The sequence below is a fragment of the Manis pentadactyla genome, chromosome 4 (genome assembly GCF_030020395.1).
Source record: "Manis pentadactyla isolate mManPen7 chromosome 4, mManPen7.hap1, whole genome shotgun sequence".
Taxonomy (NCBI): Eukaryota; Metazoa; Chordata; class Mammalia; order Pholidota; family Manidae; genus Manis; species Manis pentadactyla.
The window spans coordinates 118,060,046-118,080,581 of NC_080022.1; the positions used below are offsets into that span (position 1 = coordinate 118,060,046).

The following is a 20,536-nucleotide window of genomic DNA, read 5'->3' on the forward strand; positions in this document are numbered from 1 at the left end:
CTGGAGGCCACTGGGCGGAAAAGAGAGAGAAGGAAAACAGAATCTGGTGGGTGAGGGAGCAGACCCCGGGCAGGCAGGTCCTACATCCGGCCCTGAGACGCACCTCTAAGGTACAAAGTCAAACTCAAGAAGCTCAAACTCGTTTTTTCCCTGGCCCCTACCCTACCTCTGTGACACTGGAAAGCTTTCAGTATGATCATTGACATGGTCTTGGTTTTTCTATCACAAATGTAATCTGCTCTAGCCATGAGCCAGCACACACTGAGCCTTCCTGGAGGAGAGGCCCATCCACCTCAGGGAACCTTCTGGGGCCTCCATCCAGCTGCCTGCATCTCAGCAGACCAATGGAATTCTAATTGTCCTTTTTTTAACCCCATGAATTAAAAAACATTTTTTTCAATCACTTAAATCTTGTTTTTTGTGTTATTTTGGTAAACAGTCTTACTCAAGCTAAGATTGAGAAAGCCAAACCCAGTGTTTCTCCCCAAGTTAAAAACCAGCGAGGTACACTGTGACCTGCCAGCCTTTGCCCACAAGGCTGGGTGGCTGCCGTGCTGTTCCCACGCAGACTGCAGCTCTATCCTGGCCCCCAGAAGGCCACCTCTGTGCACCTGCTCCAGCCTCGGAGGCTGGGGGCGGCCCACTCCAGCCCCCAGTCTCTGGCCAACTTTCTGACACCATTCTGAAGAAACACAAAACATCTAAAATGCTACTGAGTCTGTGACCCGGGCGCCTGGCCCGCTCTGCTGAATTGGGGCCCCTTCAGGACACCGGGCCTCGCCCTGGCAGGGTGGATGCTGCACCTTGGCTGACGGTGGCTCAGATCTCTGACTCCCGTCTATAGGGCCGCTGCTCCAGGCCTCCACTGCTGCTGGCCTGGGGCCTGTCAAAGTCATGCCTGGCCTGGGGGCTGCAGCTATCCTGGTCTCCGTCCACCTCGTCCTCCTCGTCGCGGCTCAGAAAGGCCAGCTCATTCTCATAGCAGAAGGAGTTGGCGCTGGGCAGCAGGAACTTGTTCTCCACCAGTTCCTTGGCGCTGCAGCGGGGCGTGGACGGTACCTCGTAGGTCTTGTGGAAGTGCGAGTAGTCAATTTTGTACTGGTTCTTCTCCTCAAAGAGGACAGGCTCGAAGCGGTGGCCCCACAGAATCTCGTTGGCCAGGTAGGAGCTGCGGGCCTGGGTGGTCATGGCTGTGGCCTCCACCATGCCCTCCAGGATGACCACGATCTCAAAGTCGTCTGTCTCCAGGTCCTGCCGGCTGATGCCGAAGAGCGGGCTGGCCTCATCGATCTCGTGCAGGATGGTGATGGGCGACACCAGGAAGATGCGGTCGAGACCCTTGTCAAAGCCGACGTCGATGTCGATCTGGTCCAGCGGGATGTACTCACCCTCCTCTGTGACCCTCGGCTTGATGAGCTGAGCCCGCACGTGGGCTTCCACGATGTGGCTCTTGCGCAGGTTGCCCACGCGCCACATGAGGCAGAGCTTGCCATCGCGCAGAGCCACCACAGCATTATGGCTGAACAGCAGTGTCTGCGCCCGCTTCTTGGGCCGGGCCATCTTGGCCATGATGGCACCGATCATGAAGGAGTCGATGATGCAGCCCACGATGGACTGTGCCACCACCATGAACACGGCCACAGGGCACTCCTCCGTCACACAGCGCAGCCCGTAGCCAATGGTGGTCTGCGTCTCGATGGAGAAGAGGAAGGCAGCCATGAAGCCGTGCACCTGCATGACACAGGGCGTGCGGCCCCGGCCCTCGGCTGGCTCCAGGTCTCCATGGGCCACGGCGATGACCCAGAAGATGACACCGAACAGTAGCCAGGAGGCCAGGAAGGCCAGTGAAAAGAGCAGCAGCATGTAGCGCCAGCGGATGTCCACGCAGGTGGTGAACATGTCAGCCAGGTAGCGCTGCGACTTCTCGTCCATGTTGGCAAACTCGATGTTACACTGGCCGTTCTTCTTCACAAAGCGGTTCCGACACCTGCGCCGTGTGTGCACCTTCCCGTTACCAAAGCCGTTGGCACCCGACATGGTGACCAGATGCAGCCCGTCCTCTTCCGACGACACGATGCTGTAGGGGTTGGCCCGGCTGGCTGTGGTCATCCCGGGGACAGGGGGGCCCTGGCTCGTCCCCAGGCCAGCTCCGGAAGGGGCAGCCCCTGGAACAGAGCACAGACGGGCTGGGGGATGGTCTGCAGGGCCCCGCCTCTGCCCCGTCCACGGCCGGTGGACAGGCAGGGACCTGCCTTACCCACAGGCCCCTGAGCTTCCTTCCCACTGAAGGCTTCCCACCCTCCCTCTCAGCCTGGAACACTGACACTCCATCCTACCAGCAGCTATGGCCGAAAACCTTGGATTCTTCCTCAACTCCTAATACTCTCACACCAAGAGCTCTGCTTTCAAAACATATTTAGGACGCAAGCCCTTCTCCCACCCTCACAGCCTGAGTGCCTGTCATCACCCACCTGGACCGGCATGGCAGCCATCTCGCCAGCCTGCCCGCTCCCACCCCAGCCCGGGTCCAGCAGCAGCCAGGGGAAGCCATCTGGCCACCCTCAATGCCAGAGTCCCTACTGCACTGGCAGGGCCCATGTGGGCAGAGCCCAGGCCCAAATACCCCAGCAGGTCCCCACTGCACCCCCACAGCACCAACCTCTGACCTAGTAGTGGGAGAAGTGACAGCAGTGATGCCACGCTCTGGGCTGCCCTTGCCCCCTGTCCCTAACTCAAGACCAGGGCCTGAGCACAGGGAGTTTGCTGTTTTGCCCACCACTGTCTTACAAGCAGTGCCTGGCCTTGCAGAGCAGCCAGCTGGCCCCACCACTGTCCTGACGCTCACACATTCTGCCCCAAGCCGCCCACACTCAGCACCGGTCACCCTGTCCTTTGCCTCGCCAGCAGTAGCTAGGAGGAAGTCCCTGAATTGGCACACAGAGGGGTCATTGGCTGGCTGGCCTCCTCCCAGAGGCCTCCCCTGCCCCTGCCTCCTCAACTCTAAACAAGAGCACATGGGCAGCACCCAGAAGGGTCACAGTCTTCTGCCCACCAGGGGAGCACCTGGCCAGCCTGCTATCTGTCTGTCTACACACCGATGCACTGGTGCGCTATGGCAAGGCCAAACGGCTTTCAGAGTCAGCAGACAACACCCAGGACCCAGACATGCAGGCCGGCAGCTGTGCCTCCCATGCCCTGAGGGCTCTGGACCAGCCTGCTAGTGCCAGGCTGAGGAATCTGTAAGCTGGGGGTCATGGCACCGCCTGGCACCAGGGGCACTGAGGCCATCTGGCCATTAGCATGTGGGTGCTCAGGACCTCAGCCTGGCTCAGCAGGGCTGGACAGGAAGGAGGGGAGATCCCTCAGCCAGCTGGCCTTGCCAGGGCGTTGAGGAGTTGGGCCTGTTCCTCCCCACCATTGGAGACCTCACGCACCCCCAACCCCCACCTGACCATACAAGGTCAGAGCTAGACAAGGCAGAGAGCCCTCAAGTGCCTGGATGACAAGGAGGCCTCAGGTGAGCAGATCCCAGGGTGGCTAGGCCAGGAGCAGAGAAGCAGGTGGTTGGGTACCCACTGGAGGCTCAAAAACCAGAAACAACATAGGCAGGAGGGGGCAACTATGGGATTCGGTCTTGATTTATATGACCAGGTGCATCCAGAGCGTTGGAGGGGCATGATCCCTGACCTCTGCTCCAAATACCTAGGAGACAGGTCAGGGTAAAGCCCCATGACCAGCCAGGCTGCAAACCCCTCCTGGGTTCTCCCTCAGTCATGCGTGAGTTAGATCCCCAGAGCTGACACACAGTGGCTCTTACTGCCCAAGAGAACCAGCTCCTCAAACAGCAGCAGGCCAGGCCAGATGCATCAGCAAATGCCCTTAGTGTGTCCTCGCCACAGCCCAAGGAGGGGCCAACAGAGGTTCAGCGTGGGGAAGTGACATCCCCAAGGCCACCAAGCCAACAAGCAGAGAGCTGAGATCCAGACTCCTTTTGCCTGATGTGAGGTCTCTGGGCATAGGGACCCTAGGCCCTGCAGGGCCACCCTCCCTGTACAGCTGCTCTAGCTGACCACCTCACTATGGGTCTGAGATGCTGGGGCCGGAGGCCATAGTGGCAGGTGCTGCTTCTGCCTGGGCCAGGAGTCAGGGAGCCGGCGGTGGAGGGGACCTCAGGCACTGTGCCAGGAAGATGGCACAGTCCCAGATTCCTGGGCCGTCCATGGGGAGGTGGCCAGGGTTAGGGTATTAAGATGCTGGCAGGAGGCCACCAGATTGCAGGGGGCAGGTTTGTGTGGCCCGGAGGCCTTGAGGGATGTCCAGTGGGTCATGGCTGCTCCAGCTGGGCTCCAAGCAGCTCGAGGCCTGCAGGGACAGAATTGCAAGAATCAAAGTCCAGAGAGCCCAGCCTGGCATGCTGCTTCCGGCAGCTGGACAGCCTCACACCCAGCCAGCTCCCAGGCAGGTAGGGGTGCTGTGGTGACTCCTGGCATCTCTGCCAGGCTGGGCACGTGGGACCCACCCAGACTGTGTCACACAGTCCTGGGAACACCCTCTTCTGTTGATGCTCCTTCTAAACCACACAGAGAAAATCAACAAGATCACGTTCACACCCTCCTTCCCCATTTCTCAGAGCTGAAACTGAGACTTAGAGCAAAGTTGCTTGTCCAGAGTCACCCAGGAACTAGGAAACAGAGGTACAGACGGAGCCCTGGATATCGTACCCTACTCTGCTGTGCGTGCGTGCATGTGTGTGTGTGTGCACTTGTGCATGTGGCACTAGGGTCACAGGGCCCTGATAGGCTCTCGGTGAACACAGCACCACAACGGAAGACCCAGGAAGGGACCCAGGAGTAGAAACCCCAGCACCACAAGCTTGCCAAACATCCCGAGGTTACCCCATGCACACAAACACAGGCGTGGCAAGGTTACCAGCTCTGGGGTCTTTAAAAACTATGGACAGTATCTTCAGTCGGGGACAGGCAGGCCTGTCTCTAGACTCTTGCTCAGTGGGCACATATGGTCAGTCATGTAAGAGATGGATTAGATTTGCTTGCTGGAAGAAGCCTTAGCAAGCGAGGAGTCTGGCTCCCTGTTTCATAGATGGGGAACTGGGCTGAGGCTTGTCCCAGGTCATGAAGGAACTGGTGGGCTGGGATGAGATGGAAAGATAACAGTTAGGATCATTGTTGGAGTTGCCCAGGTTGGCCAAGGGGGCTCCCAGGCACTGCTGGCCGGGGAACGGGAGAGGGGCGCTGGAGCACATACTACCTGAGCCACACAGGCGACTACAGCGGTGGAGATGGAGCAAGGCAAGCCCAGCAGGCAGAGAGCAGGCAGTGAAGAGTGCAGACCAGGGGCCCCTGAGATATGGAGAAGCTGCCCCAAGCCCTGCCGGCCACAGACTCCTGGCATCCAGCATGCTCGGAGCGCTGGCAGGGCCTGGGCTGGGAGCTTTTAGACAGGCAGCCACCACATGACCTGAGGGTGGGGTGTCAGCATGAGGTGCCTCCAGATGGGGTAAGACATCCCATGCCCAGTCCCCTGAGGCTCTGGGCACCTCAGGTTTCAGTGACATCCGAGGGAAACCAGGGCAGGGCCTGGGCCAACATTCTCAGATGTCAAGGAAGCACTGAGTGGAAGGGCCGACAGGGGGCTTGTTGGGGGGGGACTCAAGGTCCCCTGCACTCAGGGGCCTTTCAACTGGCAGGGACCCCTTCACAGGTATACGCATAGTAATCAATATTTATCGGGAGCTTATCACCTGCCAGGCACTGTTTTAGTAGCTCTAATTATCTCACTTAATCCCACAACAGCATTATGGCTATTAGCCCCATTTTCCAGATGAGTAAACTGAAGCTCAGAAAGATTGAGTCACTTGTATAGCGTCACACAGCCTTTAAGGAGTGACTTCCCAAGAAATAACAAGTGTTGGTGAGGATGTGGAGAAAAGAGAGCCCTTGTATATTGCTGGTGGGACTGTGAACTGGCATAGCCACTGTGGAAAGCAGTATGGAAGTTTCTCAAAGAACTAAAATTAGAAATACCATACAACCCAGCAATTCCACTTCTGGGAATTCACCCAAAGAAACCTAAATCACTAATTCAAAAAAATATATGCACCCTTATGTTTATTGCCTCATTATTTACAATAGCTAAGATACGGAAGCAGCCCAAGTGTCCCTCAATAGATGAATGGATAAAGAAGAGGTGGTACATTTACACAATGGAATATTATTCAGCCATGAAAAAGAAAGAAATCCTGCCATTTGTGACAGCATGGAGGGACCTAGAGGGTATTATGCTCAGTGAAATAAACCAGGCAGAAAAAGACAAATACTGTATGGTTTCACTTACATGTGGAATCAAAAAAACAAAACAAATGAAAAAACAAACAAAACTGAAATTGACTGAGACACAGAGAACAGACTAGCAGTTGCCATAGTGGGGGTACTGGGGGATGGTGAAATAGATGAAGGGGGAGAATCGTGAGGTGATATCTCAATCTGGGTGATGGCTACATGAGTGTATACACACGTCAGAATCCATTAGGCTGAACACTAGGATATGTTCATTCAATTGTATGTACCTCACTTTTTTTTAATTTAAAAATAAATAAATTTGACAGGCACACTAAAAAAATTTCATTGTAATTTTCAAAGCTTATGGGGCATAATAAACATAATCCCAACTCATATTTTTTAAGGACTAGTTCCAGCCACACTTGTGCTGATGAACAAGGAGTTCCCAGTCTAGAAGGTAGGAGAAATCAACCCCCAGTGCCCCGAGGCCCCAAGGACAGAGGGCAGGCATGACACTGCATTCTGCCATCAGTCCTTAATGTCCTGGCAACCCACACAGTGGAAAGGCATACCAATACCCCTGAATCTCAGCCCTCAAAAGCAGAGGAAAATGCACACCAGCATCCCAACCCATGGCCAGCCAGCCCCTGGTTGGACTGTCCAGGGACAGGGCACTCAGTGTACCTCATGGTCAAGCCACACAATTGGAAGGATTCTTAGGAACCACTTGGTTCAGGGAAAGCCCATGTGCAGCCTATATGCACCTTCTCCCCAGGGTGTGCCTGCGGCAGACATCATTAATCTATCCTAAAATTTTTATTCACTGCATCCTGGGACAGCCTCAGAATCTTTCCTGTCCAGTCCCTGTCCATCAGACTTTGCACAAGAGCTTGAAGACTCCAATCCTTAATTTGCAGCCAGGGAGACTGAGGCTCCGAGACAGTCTCCCTTGCTCAGTCACACAGGGGGTGAGAGCAGGATAACTGGCTTCGGGACAGCCAAGAGTTGGCATGGAAAGGAGACAGAAGGCTGGGAGGGGGGACCATTTCCTATCTCACAGTGGTGGAAAAGACCTCACGTGCAGAAGTTTCCAGGCCAACCCCCTCCCCCAGTGCACAGACAGCAGCTGACCTCAGTGCACACCCATGGTCTGCAAACATCTGGGATCGACACAGCGCCGGCTTTCTGTGCCAGCCTGTGGCAGACCCGAGAAGAGAGAACACAACCACATGCTAGAATGTGCCAGGGAGGGGTGTTGGCACTCCTCCTGCCCCCCATATTTCAGGGCCCACCTGCCCAATTTCCAATCACCCACCCCAGTCTTTCTGCCTGAAAGCTTCTTGGCCCCTGGGGCCCAGGTAGCAGGCAGGCAGGGGAATTAATGCTCCAGGAGCAGCATAGGTCAGCAGGAGCTCTGGATGGTCTGGGGTCACCATGCTGCCTCCCACAATTCTCAGCTACAGGTGTCCTGCCAGCAGTGACTTTGAACAACACACCCAGAAGGGCTGGTCCCCTTCCTGGTTTCACTACCTCACTCTCCTCTAGTTATTCCCAGGATGACTCCCCACTAATACCTGCATAGGAACTGTGTCTCCTGGGCCCTTCTCTCCACCTCCTCTCCTCCTCCCTCCCCTCCCTGGGCTCCTCCTCACTTCTCTCTGCGCCCTTCCTCCTTGCCCTCCTCATGGAGTCAGTTCACAGCCTGACTGCTTCCCCCACTCACCTGAGCCAGAAGCCTGGCCTCTCCCTCACCCTCGGCCCCACACCCCATCCCTTACCAGTCCTGTGTATTTTACCTTCTGAATTCTCAAAACCACCCACTTCCTCACCCACAGTCAACCCTCCCGTCCTGTCAGGCACAGCAACAGGCCCTGGTTGGCTTCACTGTGGTGACCCTCCACCCCGTGTGGTATAAACCCCGAATCACAGCACAGGGAATGTGCACAGTCCTCCTGCCTGTCAGCCATCAGCTGGTAGTCGCCACCTCCACGAAGCCCTTTTGGACTGTCTGGCCCTGGGCTTCTCTTGTTAAGGCCAGAAGCTACCTTCTACCTTGTGTGAGAGCCGGCTTTGCCCAGGACCCACCTCTGGGGCCCCGGGAGGCTGGTGAAGGCCTGGCACAGGGGGCACCTGGGAAGTTCCCGCTGACCAGACAGAAGTATGAGGAACAAAGCAGCTGAAAAGATGGTGGGTCGGTGAGTGAGGACTTGGATGTACATACCAGCGGGTAGTTGAGCATATAGATGAGTAAACAAGACTGAAAGATGGGTAGGGGGATGGATGGGTTAGGTGGGGAGGAAATGATCAGATGACCTACATGGGTAGATTACAGAGTGGATGGATAGATGGATGGGTGAGTGGGTGGGCAGATGGACAGAGAGATGAGGAGGTTGGTGGGTACATACACAAGTGTTCAGTTTGGTGAATAACTAGATGAACAGGAGCATATCAGTGGCCTTGATCTCACCTCTTGAATCCTGTCTTCTAAGTAACGGTGCTGGGCGGGCACGTGGTCCTCAAGGCTGCATTAGCAGCAGCTGCCATTTCTCACGCACCAGCTGAAGAGGGACCAGTCACCAGAAGGCCCTAAAGTTAACAAAACAAAGTGAAATTGCTGTAGATGCTGCTGCTCTCCCCAGAGGGGCACTCAGAGGTCAGAAATTTCCACATGAACCCACATCTGCTTGCCTCCCCAAGCTCTGCTCCATGGGAGGCAGAGGGGACCTCAAGCCCACACCTCTGGTGTCTCACATCTTCTCAGCACACAGGCCCGTCTGTAAGCACCTCTCGGAACTAGGGAGGGGCAGAGCAAGATGAGGCCCCAGAGAAAATAGCAGCTGGTAAGTATTACGTGCCCACAGCACACCAGACACCATGGTAGGTGTCAGCTCATGCAGTCCTCACGAAAACGCCACAAGGTTGGAATTGTAACTGTTCCCGTTCTGGAGAAGAAGGTAATGTGGGAATTTCTAAAGGTCACAGAGGAACTCAAGCCCCTAGCCTGTGTTCTTAGCCACCACCTGCAGAGCCTTCCCAGTGCCAACCACAGGGCCCAGCTGTGGACAGATGGATGGATTATGGATGGGTAGGTGGGGATGTGGATGGATGGATGATGGATGATCGATGGACAACGGATGGATAGGTGGGTGAATGGATGATGGATGGGTGGGTAGGTAGATGGATGAGTGGGTGGGTAGATGCATAGGTGAATGGATGGATGAATGAGGTAGGTGGGTGGGTAGTATAGACTAACAGATAGATGAGTGGGTGGGGGTATAGGTGACTATATGGGTAGATGCACATCAGTAACCTGTCAGAGTATACTTTGGGCATACACACATCCTAAGTGGTCCCTGCAATTCCTAAGCCTTAGTTTCCCCATCTGTCAAAGGGGTTCCTGCTTTCTTCTCCAGTATCCTGTGAGGATAGGGGGAGTGTGGTGGGAAGAGGCTTCTTTCTCTGGCAAGCTGACTCGCTGCCCTACCCACCTTCCCCCACCTCCCAGTTGTGGAGCCCAAGGAACCCCACCTTTTCACAGACAAGCTGGCTGTGAGCCACTGTCATACTGGCTTTTCTGGCTTGGATTAAGGGAACTGTGGGTGAGTCACCCCCACATCATGGGCAAACTACAGCCATAGGTTTAGGGGCACACAGACCTGGATTCAAGTCCCAGTTCTGTCCCTCACTGTGTGACCTTGGGTGAGTCACTTCCCCTCTCTGGACTTCCTCTCTAAAGGACTAGTCTGGCTAGTACCCTCACCCTCCAGGCTCAGCCCCCTGCTTCCCCATCTTCACCATTCCTGAGCAACTGCCATGGGCCCTGCCCTTCACCTCTCTCAGCCCTTTCACTCTCAAGGCTGGTAGAGGCCTCACTCTGACCACTGCGGACCACACCTGGGGGTCTGCAAGGCAAGGATGTATGCCGGGTCTCACTGCATGCGCCTCCCCTTGAGTGGGCCTGCACTGCGCCAGCCCTGTGTGCTCAGATACCGCTTCAGTTGAGGGGGACATGATCCTCCCACTGGACAGATGGGGGAATGAGGCTAAGAGACGCTAAGTCACCTGCCCCTGTCCCCTTGAGCTGGAGTGCTGAGCAGGGGGGAATGTTCAAGGGCAACAGGGAGCCAGAGAAGGTTCAGGAGAAGGGGAGAGGGGGAGAGGTGTGGCCAGCCCGCCCCTCCCCACTTCCTGTTGGCCACTTGGCCAGCTCCAGGGCCTCTCCATCTCAGTCCTGACTCCCTACCTCCTGGAAGGGGCTTTCTTCAGGCCCACAAATCTAGTGAAATGTGTTCTCACCTGTGAGAAAGAAAAGATTAGCTCCATTCTACAGGGAAGCCAAGGCTCAGAGCAGGAAAGTGACTTGCCCAAGGTCACAGAGCCACTGAGTGCAGCCTGGGGACGAGAACCCAGGTCTGGATGGCCTGTCCAGTGCTCCCCTGCCACCCCACAGGGGCTGCAGCAGACATCAGCTCAACCATCTTAAGTTCAACCAGATGCTTTCCTGGGTCATGGTCACAGTCCTTGATGGGGTAGGCTGGGTAGGAAGGGTCGGACTGGCCCTCAGTCTCCCAGCAACCGAGGGCACAGCCTGGACCCGACACTGGAGCGTCCCTCCTCCCCCCACCCCACCCCTTGCCAACCTGTCAGCCAAGGCTAGGCTGAAACTGCCCTGGAGACAAGGCACGGCCCCTTCCTGAGGCCCAGCTTCCTCCTCTGCAAAATGAGCTGATGGTGCCTGCCTGACCTCCAGTGCGTGTGCCAGGAAATGCAATGTGCCGGAGGGGTTTCACTCTAGACACAGGGCCTGGAGCTGCGAGGCTCCGGAAGGGGGTAGTCAGCCCTCCCTGGAGGCAAGGGCCCCTCAGGGCCTGGCCACCTCCCAGCTGAGGGCCCTTCCCTGGGGCTCAGCCTCCTCATCTGCAAAATGGGTAGGCTCCACCCACCCCAGGACACTAAGGGAGTAAATGAGACCTGTCTCAATGAGTGGCCCTTTCTCCCTGGAGATTCTCCTGCTCTGAACACCCACAGGGGCAGCTGAGAGCAGAAATGGGAATTCCTGACCCTCCCACACCGCCCCCTGCGATGCAGAGCACGCCCCAGGCAGTGAGGCGGGTGAGCTCTGGGCTAGGCCTGGCTGCCCTGCTGCTCTGTGCGTGGGCTGGAACCGGCAGCAGATGGCGCTCGTGAGTGCTGGCTGCGGCAGCCATGCATGACTATGGCCCTCGGGCCCCCACATCCTGTGGGGGCCTGGACACACTGACCCCAGGGGTAGGCTGCACCAAGGGGCTAGGGGCCATTTCAGCCTCAAGGTGAAGCCAGGGCAGGAGGTTCTGGCCCCCAGGATGGTCAATGGGTCATGCCAGAACCAAGGAATGTGTCCGGGGGTATTTTTATCTTGAGAACATCCTTTTACAGGGGGCAGGGCAGGAGGGAGACAGGGTGTTCTTGGCCCCAGGCCCCTGGAAGCAGCAGAAGACAGCAGCTCCCGGGCTCTTTCTACCACAGCAGCCATCACAGACACTGCCCCATCCCTGGGCTCCATGGAGTCCCAGGAGGGGGTTTCGTGGGGCTCCTAGCTCTGTTCCAACCCACTCTGTGACCGGGACAGGTCTCTGTCCCTCTCTGGGCCTCCCTCTTGCACTCAGCTTCTCCTGAGGGCCTGCTCACACTGGGACTCAGCTGAGGACTAGGGACCTGGAGACGGACCAGCAAGTGCCCGCCTGAGTGGGGGTCCCCGCCGAGCACAGGGGAGGCGGCAGTAAAGTAGCCATCACAGCCAGGCTGGATCAGAGTCCCGGTCAAAGCCCTCAGGGCTCAGGGGAGGCGTCTAACCCAGTCCGGGGCAGAGGGATTCTGGAGGGAGCAGACAGAGCGAGAGCCCAGGCCAGCGCACGCAAGGGCACTCCCAGTCCCCTGGGTCGGGGCGCATGCCCAGCCCCACTCCCTACGCTAGGCCTTGGGCTGGGCTCTCCCCACCCCTGAGCTTCCCTGTTCCTATCTGCAAGTGAGGAGCTGGCCCTGTCAAACCCGAAACTCCAGGATCCTAAAGGATTTGGGGCTGAGGAGGTTGCAGAGAGACAGGAGGGGCACACCTTGTCACCCTAATAACAGGAAAGAACATGCATTGAGTGCCTATTTGCATAGGTGCTGGATCTGAAGAAACTGAGGCTCTGAGAGGCCCTGAATGTCCTATTAATGAGCTTGGATATGATCCCGAGGGCAATGGGGTACCAGAGGAGAATCTGGTATGAGCTCTGGGCAGTGTGGCTCAGGTTCAAATCCTGCCTCTGTCCCTTCCTGTGTGATTTTGGGCAAGTCATATAACCTTTAAGACCCAGTTTTCTCAGCTGCAAAATGGGATTAATAATGATATCTATCTCATGTAGTGATGACAGAGTTTCAGCAAGCAAGTTAATATATGGAGGTCACCCAGCTGGAGACTTCCTGCCCTGACCTGCTCCCATCACCACACCTCTGACTGAGTCCCTGACTCACTCCAGGAAGGGGTCACAGGCCCCTAGGGGGCCTCAGTGGACCTCACTCCAGCAGGAAGGGATGTGCATGTGGCCTGGGTGAGAAGGAAGCCCAGGTGGAGGGGCCAGTGAGCAACAGCACCTTGGCTTTGCTTTTTTTACAGTTGTAATTGTTCAAGCTTAAACTTAATTCAAGTCTCAGCCATCTCCTGAGCACTCAGCATGTGTACAGGAAAGCAAAGACCTGAGATAAAGTGATAAGAAACAGCCTGGGACAGGAAAGACCATGAAAGAAAAGGCTGAAAAATTTGCCAACATAAAAATATTTATGATGTTGTTCATCAAAACACATCATAAGCAAAATAAAAGGTTAATGATAACTGTTTGTTATAAAAAGATGTATTTAATATATAAAGAGCTCCTATAAATCAACGAGAAAAGGATACAGTAAGAATGGGCAGAGGTCTAGGGTTGGGATCCCCACTAAGGACCATGTTATCCTCAGTGTGTAATGTCCTGGTAATGTCAGCGCCTCGGAGCCTCAGTGTGAGCTGACCCCTCACTGTGGGATGCCTTTGCTCTGCCTTCAGACTCAAAGGATGCCTCCGCTATAAAGCCTTCCAAGTTTCCCCCTGGGTCCCCTGCTGTTCCTCGATGAGTATCCACATGTTTCCTGGGCCCCTGGAACCAAGTCCTGACTTCATTTGGGTGCTGGGCATCTCATCAGTGTTCCAGGTGAGATGGCCCAAGCATCTATGATAGAGGAGGAAATAAGGTGCAGACAGGAACACTGCCTTGTGCAAGGCTTCCAGTCTGTGGGCCACAGGGCTGAGCTAGCACCCAGGCACCCTGCCTCTGGTCTCTCTAGGTGCTCTAGCCACCTCCTGTCTAATGAGCCCTCCAGGCCACCTTGCACCCTGCAGGGATAAGGCCCCATCTTAGGGCTGCATTTTTTCCTTACGTGCAAGCCCGTGAGGTCTGTCTAGGTGAAGGCCGACCAGGATCAGGGCTTGAGTCCCGGCCACAGTCCCCCGGTGACCCAGACTCCCTGTTGGAGGAAACATGGGGACAGTTGTTTCCTCAGCTTCCCTTTTTCTCTCCTCATTTTGTAAATGTGGCATTATTTGGGGAGCAGAAAGTTCACTAGAAGGTCCCAGCAGACTTCTGAGGGCCCTGGGGTTCCCCTTGGCATGGGCAGGAGGTGGAGCTCTGACATCAGGAGTCTAGGAAAATAGGGCGGTCTTTCCAGAGGGCCCATCACTCTACCCTAGGCCCCCCAACACAGCCCAGGTCCAGAAGCGCTGCCAAGGCCTGGACTCTGCCTGCTCATCAGAATCACACTCAGCTTCTGCTCACTCACTCAGCAGATGTCTACTGAGCCTCTATCATGTGTGGACATGGTGCTTGCCAACACATAAGTGGGTCAAGACACACAAATATCTGTTGGGGAGGAAAGAACCCAGGTAATTCTGGAGTCAGAGTGGGCACTATTCTAGAGGTCAGGGAGGATCTTTCTGAGGAGGTGACATTTGACTGAGACCTGAACAAAGCGAGAATGTGAGAACAGTGCTCCTTCTGGTAGGAATAGCAGGGACAAAGGCCCTGAGGCTGGAATGTTGCCTCAGGTATAGGGGGAACTGGAAGGAGGGCAATGGGCCTCAGCCAAATGTGCCAGGGGCAGCACAGAGAGATGATATGGCTGGGGACCCATAGCCAGAAGGGCAGACAGGGACACCTGGGTCTCCCCTTCCTCATTTGCCGTGGCAGTAATGAGCCATGTCCTGGAAATGAGCTCAGAGGAAGTGCTGCCCACCTCCTTGCCTTGCCATGTGCCAGACCCTCTGCCCAATGCCCTTTCTTCCTCATTCTCTCTCTTCAAACTACTACACATCCTTCGACACTCACTTCCAAGCCCCCAGCCCTGTGCTTCCCTCTGTCTGTGACCAGACCATGCTGGGTGGCAATTACCTATCCCTCTCAGCCTGGAGGGATTCTGGAGTGCCCTGTGAGGCCAGGGTGTGGGTCTGACCGCCCTGAGTGTGGGCCAGTTTCCAGGAGGAGGCTAAGGAGGCCCCTCATGACTCTGCCCCGTGGCCCACGGGCGCTCAGCTTGTCACCTCAGCCTGCCCGGGGCCTTCACTTCCATCTGTCAAATGAGAGGCTCCTCTTGGTCCTGTTCATTTTGTTGCAGGGAAAGGCTGTGGCCTAGGGGACATGGACTCTCTACCTCCTTCCCTTACTAACTGCCCACAGCAGGGCAGGCCTGCAGGGAGCGGACTTGGCTGTCATCCCCAGAGCCCCCTCTGAGCTCTGGGTAAGCCCACAGGGCAAAAAATGTCAGCTTTCTGCCAGTCCACCAGGGAGGCTCCAGGCCAAGCCTTGGGGTGCTGTGGGTGGGGTGGGGGCGGGGATCCTCCCATCCCTAATAGGACCCTGCTGGGAAACATCACAATGCCTTCCTACGGCATTTCACAGGGAACAGCCAGGTGGGTGGGCCTGGGGGAACAACTAACTGACCAGTTTTCCCTGCCAAGGCCAGGAAATGAACCACAGCTCGGGATGCCTGTTCTGGGCCCCAGGCCCCTGTGAGGGCTACCCAAGGACATGGGCAGAGTGCAGAAGCCCCGGCGAGAGCGTTGGAGGGCTCTGGTGGGCTGCGCAGGCAGGGCTAGGGCTGTGCGGTCCCTGCTGCAACTCAGCACTCTCCCGGAGGAGCCACCACCCCCAGGGCCCGAGGGAACCCAGGAATCCGCTAACCTGGTGAGAGGCACTCTGCAAAGCGGGCTCCCTCTGCGGGGGGCCGAGGCAGCGCGGCCGCAGCGGGGCTCCGCCCACGTCGATGCGGAAGGCGTTATTTAGGCAATAGCATGCCGATCGCTGTATCACACGCTCTAAAGTAATGATTTGATAAGTGTTTCATGGTTCTGGTTTCCTCTGTGATCCTATGTGGGATCTCTCAGGCATTCAACTGGTACCGTGAGCAAAAGGACAGCAGAGGCAGCCAGCCAGCCGAGCCGGGGCCTCAGGGCAGGGGCGGCGGGAACGGGCGCGGAGCCCCGCCCGCCGGGGTTCCTGCGCGGCAGCAGGGGAGACGGCGTTTCGGGAGGAAATGAATATATGAAGAAGGTTTGGGCCGCAGGAGGTGCAGTATAAGGTGTGTCTGGCCAGCGGGGAGGAAGCCCGGCTGGGCACAGGGAACTGGCTCTGCGGGAGGACCACAAATGCAAAGGCCGCCCTCCAGGCAAGGCGCAGTCGGCAGAACTAGGGCCAGCAAGTGGGGAGGGCGGGAGATGAGGGCTGAGAGGGCATGGTCGGGGCCTCGGCCTGGGACGCGCCAGCGAGGTCCCCCGTCAACCCCGAAGTCACCTGGGTGTCCAGGCCATAAACCTGAGGAATTTTTTGGAACACAGGAAAGGGGCTGACAAGCATCACTGTTGCTTGTACTACCTTGACTAGTCCTGGTGAGGTGCGCGTGCGCTCTTGTGGGCTCAGTTTCACGAGGAAGAGACTGAAGCTCCGTGTGGGAAGGCACTCACAGCTAGAAGCGACTGACCGTCTGACCCCACAGCCACCTCACCCCACCACGCACGCTCTTCCAGCCCCAACAAACGAGAGCTGTGCACCCCATGCATCAGGCGCGCCAGAACCTGTGACCCATGCTACTGCAGTTCATGCCATCGGTCCTTTTGACGGACGCAGGAGCTTGAAGCTCACAGAGCCTTGCCAGGTCAACAGCCGGTCCTCAGCAGAGCTGGGATGGGAATCCAGGACTTCCGGGGCATGGGAACAGAGACCCTGGACTTGACCACACATGCCTGGCCCTAATATCTCTCCAGGTGTCTGAGTTCTGTGCATATATACACATGTGCACACGGCGTGGCACACACATGCATGAATGCCAGGCAAGGTGCATGCACCCCACCACAGTTCCTCGCCCAACCCTGGCAGTGGCCATGGAGGAGCAGATGATCATCTTGGCAGTGGGGCAGGAGCTGGCTAAGCTGGGACAGCCTTGGCTGAAAAGCAAAAAACGAAACCCAAACCACTGAACACACAGCCTAGGGCAGGGGAGAGCTGGAGGGCTGGAGGCGGTGAGGCTCGCTCACAGTGCCCCACCCTGACTGGGGCCAGCCCCACCCCTGCCCCAGCTGACAAACACAGGCCCAAGGCCCCCCTGTAACAGGCTCAGCTGGCTGACAACCCTGTGCAGGATCTCTTCAGGATCCTGGGGAGCCGCCTCAGAGGACAGCAAACAGGGACAAGGTGGGCCACCCAGCCCCCAAACGCAAGCTCAGGAAAGGTCCACTCCAGATTCACCGAACCCCAGAAGAGGGCGCCCCAGACACCATGCACTTTGCAACCCAGAGACACTGGCCAGCCCACACAGTCACCCTCTCTGGACAATTAGTGCATTAACTGCACACTGCCCCATGGCCAGTCCATTAGGCCAGATCATGCTATGATTTATTCACGAGCTCCTCTCTCCTCATCCCCACTGCCAGCTCATCAGCCTTGCTGCCTCTGCTGGGAGGGCCGACCCATAGACGCTTCCCTACTCTCGCTCAAAAACACTGCACGCTATTTATATCTCATCAGACAGAGTGCACAGGAATGAAACTGCTGGTGACCCACTCAGCACCGGCAGCCGGGAGCTGAGCCCCACATGGCTGGCGTCTGGGAAGCAGACTTCAGCTTTCAGGCAAAAGCAGCCTGGGGCTTCTGGCACCCTCTCAGCATGGCCCTTGTCTGAGCCTGTGGTAGAACCTCTGCTCACATTTTCAGGGACTTTACCTTGACAACAGGAAATAGGCTGCTGTTATCCTCATTTGACAGGTGAGGAAACAGGTTCAGAAAGGTGCAGTGACTTACCCAAGGCCACACAGCCTGGAAGAGGCAGAACTGGGGGCTAGACCCAGAGCTGGTGCCCTTACTGCACGGCATTTGGCCTCCCTGAGTCCCAGAGCAGCCCTGTGAGGTGAGCACTGCTATGACCCCTGTTTTATGAATAAGGAAACCAAGGCTCAGCGAAGTAAAATGATTTGCCCAAGGTCACACAGCCAAGAATGGGAATGCGCTCCTATCTGTACCGAAGATGACTCTGATGTGTCCAGGGAGCAACCCCAGGAGAATGAGAATGGCTCAGTGCTGTCAGCCCCCACTGCTACCTAAAGCTGCAGCCACTTGGGGTCCCCTCACCTGACAAGGGGTGGCCCTGCCTCAATGCCCAGCCCCACCTCCAGATGCCAAGTGGAGGCCCAGGTTGGCCAGCTCTGGTAGCTCCAAGGACCCAGCTGTCAGCACAGTGACAAGTATGAAGGGCCCTCAGTCACAGAGCAGTCCTCTCATTGTCACCCTCACAGAGAAGAGGCCCCTTGCCCAGCCAGCAGGCCAGGCCTCATTAATACTGGGCTGGGGAGTTCTAGGAACCCCCTGCCCACCCCCAGGGCATCCCATAATCCCTGGCTTCTTCTGAGACCCCTGGGAAAGAGCTGGCTAGAATCCCAAATCCTGCCAGACAGGTGGGCCCCCTCCTGCGGCCTCAGTAAGAGGGTGCTGTAAGATGAGTGCTGACAGCCCCTCCGGGGACATGGTGGCCAACACGGGGTGGTCCTGGCGAGTGGCCCCTGTGGCAGCACGCACACTGTCTGCAGAGCCTGGGGCTGTGCAACTGCTTGAACCCAGGCTGCTGTGCTCTGCAGTTAGCGGGTTCTGGGTTCAAATTCTGCCTCTGTGACTGTGTGTGTGTCCTGGGCACCCAGGTGCCCCTCTCTGAGCCTCAGTTTCCCTGCCTGTCAGCTGAGGACATCGTTCCTACCCCACAGGGCTGTGGGAACAAAGCAAGTCCAGGTGTATGCAGCACCCACCTACCTCCCAGGAAGCACCTGAGAGCTGACCAGCCCCTCACCCCAACTCTGCCTCCATGGCCAGGGTCGCTAGCACCTCTGAGTGACCCCCAGGCCAGTCTCTGTCTGCCAGGAACCCTGAGTGGCCACTGGGCCAGGACTGGCAGAAACCCAGGGACAGCAGGACTGCAGCCCAGCAGCCCAGAGAGGACCAGCTGTGCTTGAGTCCGGCAGGGCAGCGTGGGCCCCCCCAGAACAGAGCTGTCCACTCACCCTGCCTCAGCTGAAGCCAGAGCAGCCCGCCCCCTCCCCAGGCCAGACTATTGCCCTGCCTGAGTGCCAACCATGTCCAAAGTATGGTTCTGCCACTCAGATGTGCTGAGACCTTGGGCAGGTCCCCTCACCACCCTGGGCCTCAGTCTCCCCATCTGTAATATGGGGGTAATAAGATATGATTGTTGAGAGGACTCATGAGCTCAGACCTGTGCCCAGCGCAGAGAAATGTTACTATTGCCACCACCATGATCAGCAGCAGCATTTCTGGGCCAGACACTGGGGTTTGGCAGGAAGTGACCCAGGGGCCCAGCACTGACCACACTGTGCATTGGTGGTCTGTGATGAGGCCTGCCAGCCTCAAGGGTCCTCAAGCACTTCCAGCCACCCCGTTTCTGTGGCCCCAGCAGGGCCTGGAAAGAGCTTCTGGGAGGAAAATGAGGTGATATTTGCTGACGGTTTACCTCTGCAGCACTGACTCCCAGCCATTCCCACCTCTGTGCCTTTACCAGGCTGCACCCCCCATCTTCCCAGCATGCCCAGCTCCTGACTAACCTCTGCTTGTCCTTCAGGCCCCAGGCTAGGTTTGGGGCCTCCCCCAACCCTCTGAAGCCCCTGGGTTTCTCTCTGTCACAGTTCTGACCACACTAGGCATGCCCCCACTCCAAGCCTCAAGTTGAGTTTCTTGTCCTGATCTGTTTCTGAAATCACCCAGCACAGGGTCAGGCAGAGAACAAGGGCTCCATGTCTCTGTTCAGAACAACAACAGTCTATGAGAACTTATGGTCACTGAGCATGTACTGTATGCCAGCCTTTGTTCCCAAGTACTTTGTCTGGATTCTCTCATTTAAGCCTCACAAGAGTCCTTTGAGAAAGAAGTTATAATTTTACAGAGGAGGAAACTGAGGCACAGGGAGATGAACTGAGGGCACCAGAGACTCAGAGACTTCATGTGGGCTGAAGCTCAGTCCCAGATGCCCCTGAGCTTTCAGAACAGCCCAAATAAAGGACCCTCTGTGCTCAGTGTGGGGGCGGGACAGAGGATGAATGGGAGCACGTGGTCTGCTTCACACATGTGGGCCACTATGGCCTTGTCTGTAAAGGGGTCACTGAGACATGCCTGGTGCCCAGCTCAGGGTGGGTGCCCAGCGATCAGTGTGGAAGGAAGGGTGGAAGGGCCTTCACAGACCATGGCCACTGGCCTCCCTCTGCTCAGGCCTCAACCCATGGTGGCAGGTTGGCCCAGACAGGTGTCCAAGGTCCCTAAAGGGGCATTAAAGGCCCTGGTACCAGATCCAAGGCCCACAGAAAACTTGGCCCTGTGAGCAAGAAAGAAAAGGCATCTGAGGCTCTGAGCAAAGGGCAGGAGCTGCTCAGGCTCCAGGCACACAGGGAAGGGCAGTGTGGGGCAGGGTGAGTGGGGCCAGCTAGGTGCAACCAGTGACACAAGGACACACTGGGCCCTGAAGCTGGACTTCTGAGGACTGCCTGGTCAGCCAGAACCCGACCCTAGACTGGGGCTCAGAGGAGCACCCCAGGCCCCAGCCAATCCCAAGAATATCTCTGGGCCTCACATCCTCATCTGTAAATGGGGATAATGAGAGCAAAGTTCCTTCCAGCATTATCATGAGAAGGCAGCTGTCAAGAC

At 56.7% G+C, this 20,536-nt stretch overlaps 1 protein-coding gene across 5 annotated transcripts in view; it reads right to left on the reverse strand.

The window, feature by feature from the left end:
• Positions 1-347: 347 nt before the first annotated feature.
• The window catches only part of KCNJ12 (potassium inwardly rectifying channel subfamily J member 12), a 39,772-nt gene continuing 19,583 nt past the window's right edge, over positions 348-20,536 (reverse strand). Inside the window, exons 1-3 of one of the 5 annotated variants that reach the window (XM_036888165.2) lie at positions 16,220-16,809; positions 8,767-8,885; positions 348-2,165 (exon numbers count right to left, since the gene is read on the reverse strand). In XM_036888165.2, the coding sequence (XP_036744060.2) occupies positions 820-2,109 (1,290 nt within the window). In that variant the 5' untranslated portion in view covers positions 2,110-2,165; positions 8,767-8,885; positions 16,220-16,809 and the 3' untranslated portion in view covers positions 348-819. Of the gene's footprint in view, positions 2,166-4,929; positions 5,244-5,268; positions 5,407-8,766; positions 8,886-16,219; positions 16,810-20,536 lie in introns of those variants that run through there. The other 4 variants (XM_036888163.2, XM_057500760.1, XM_036888167.2 and 1 more) reach the window with 4 other exon arrangements.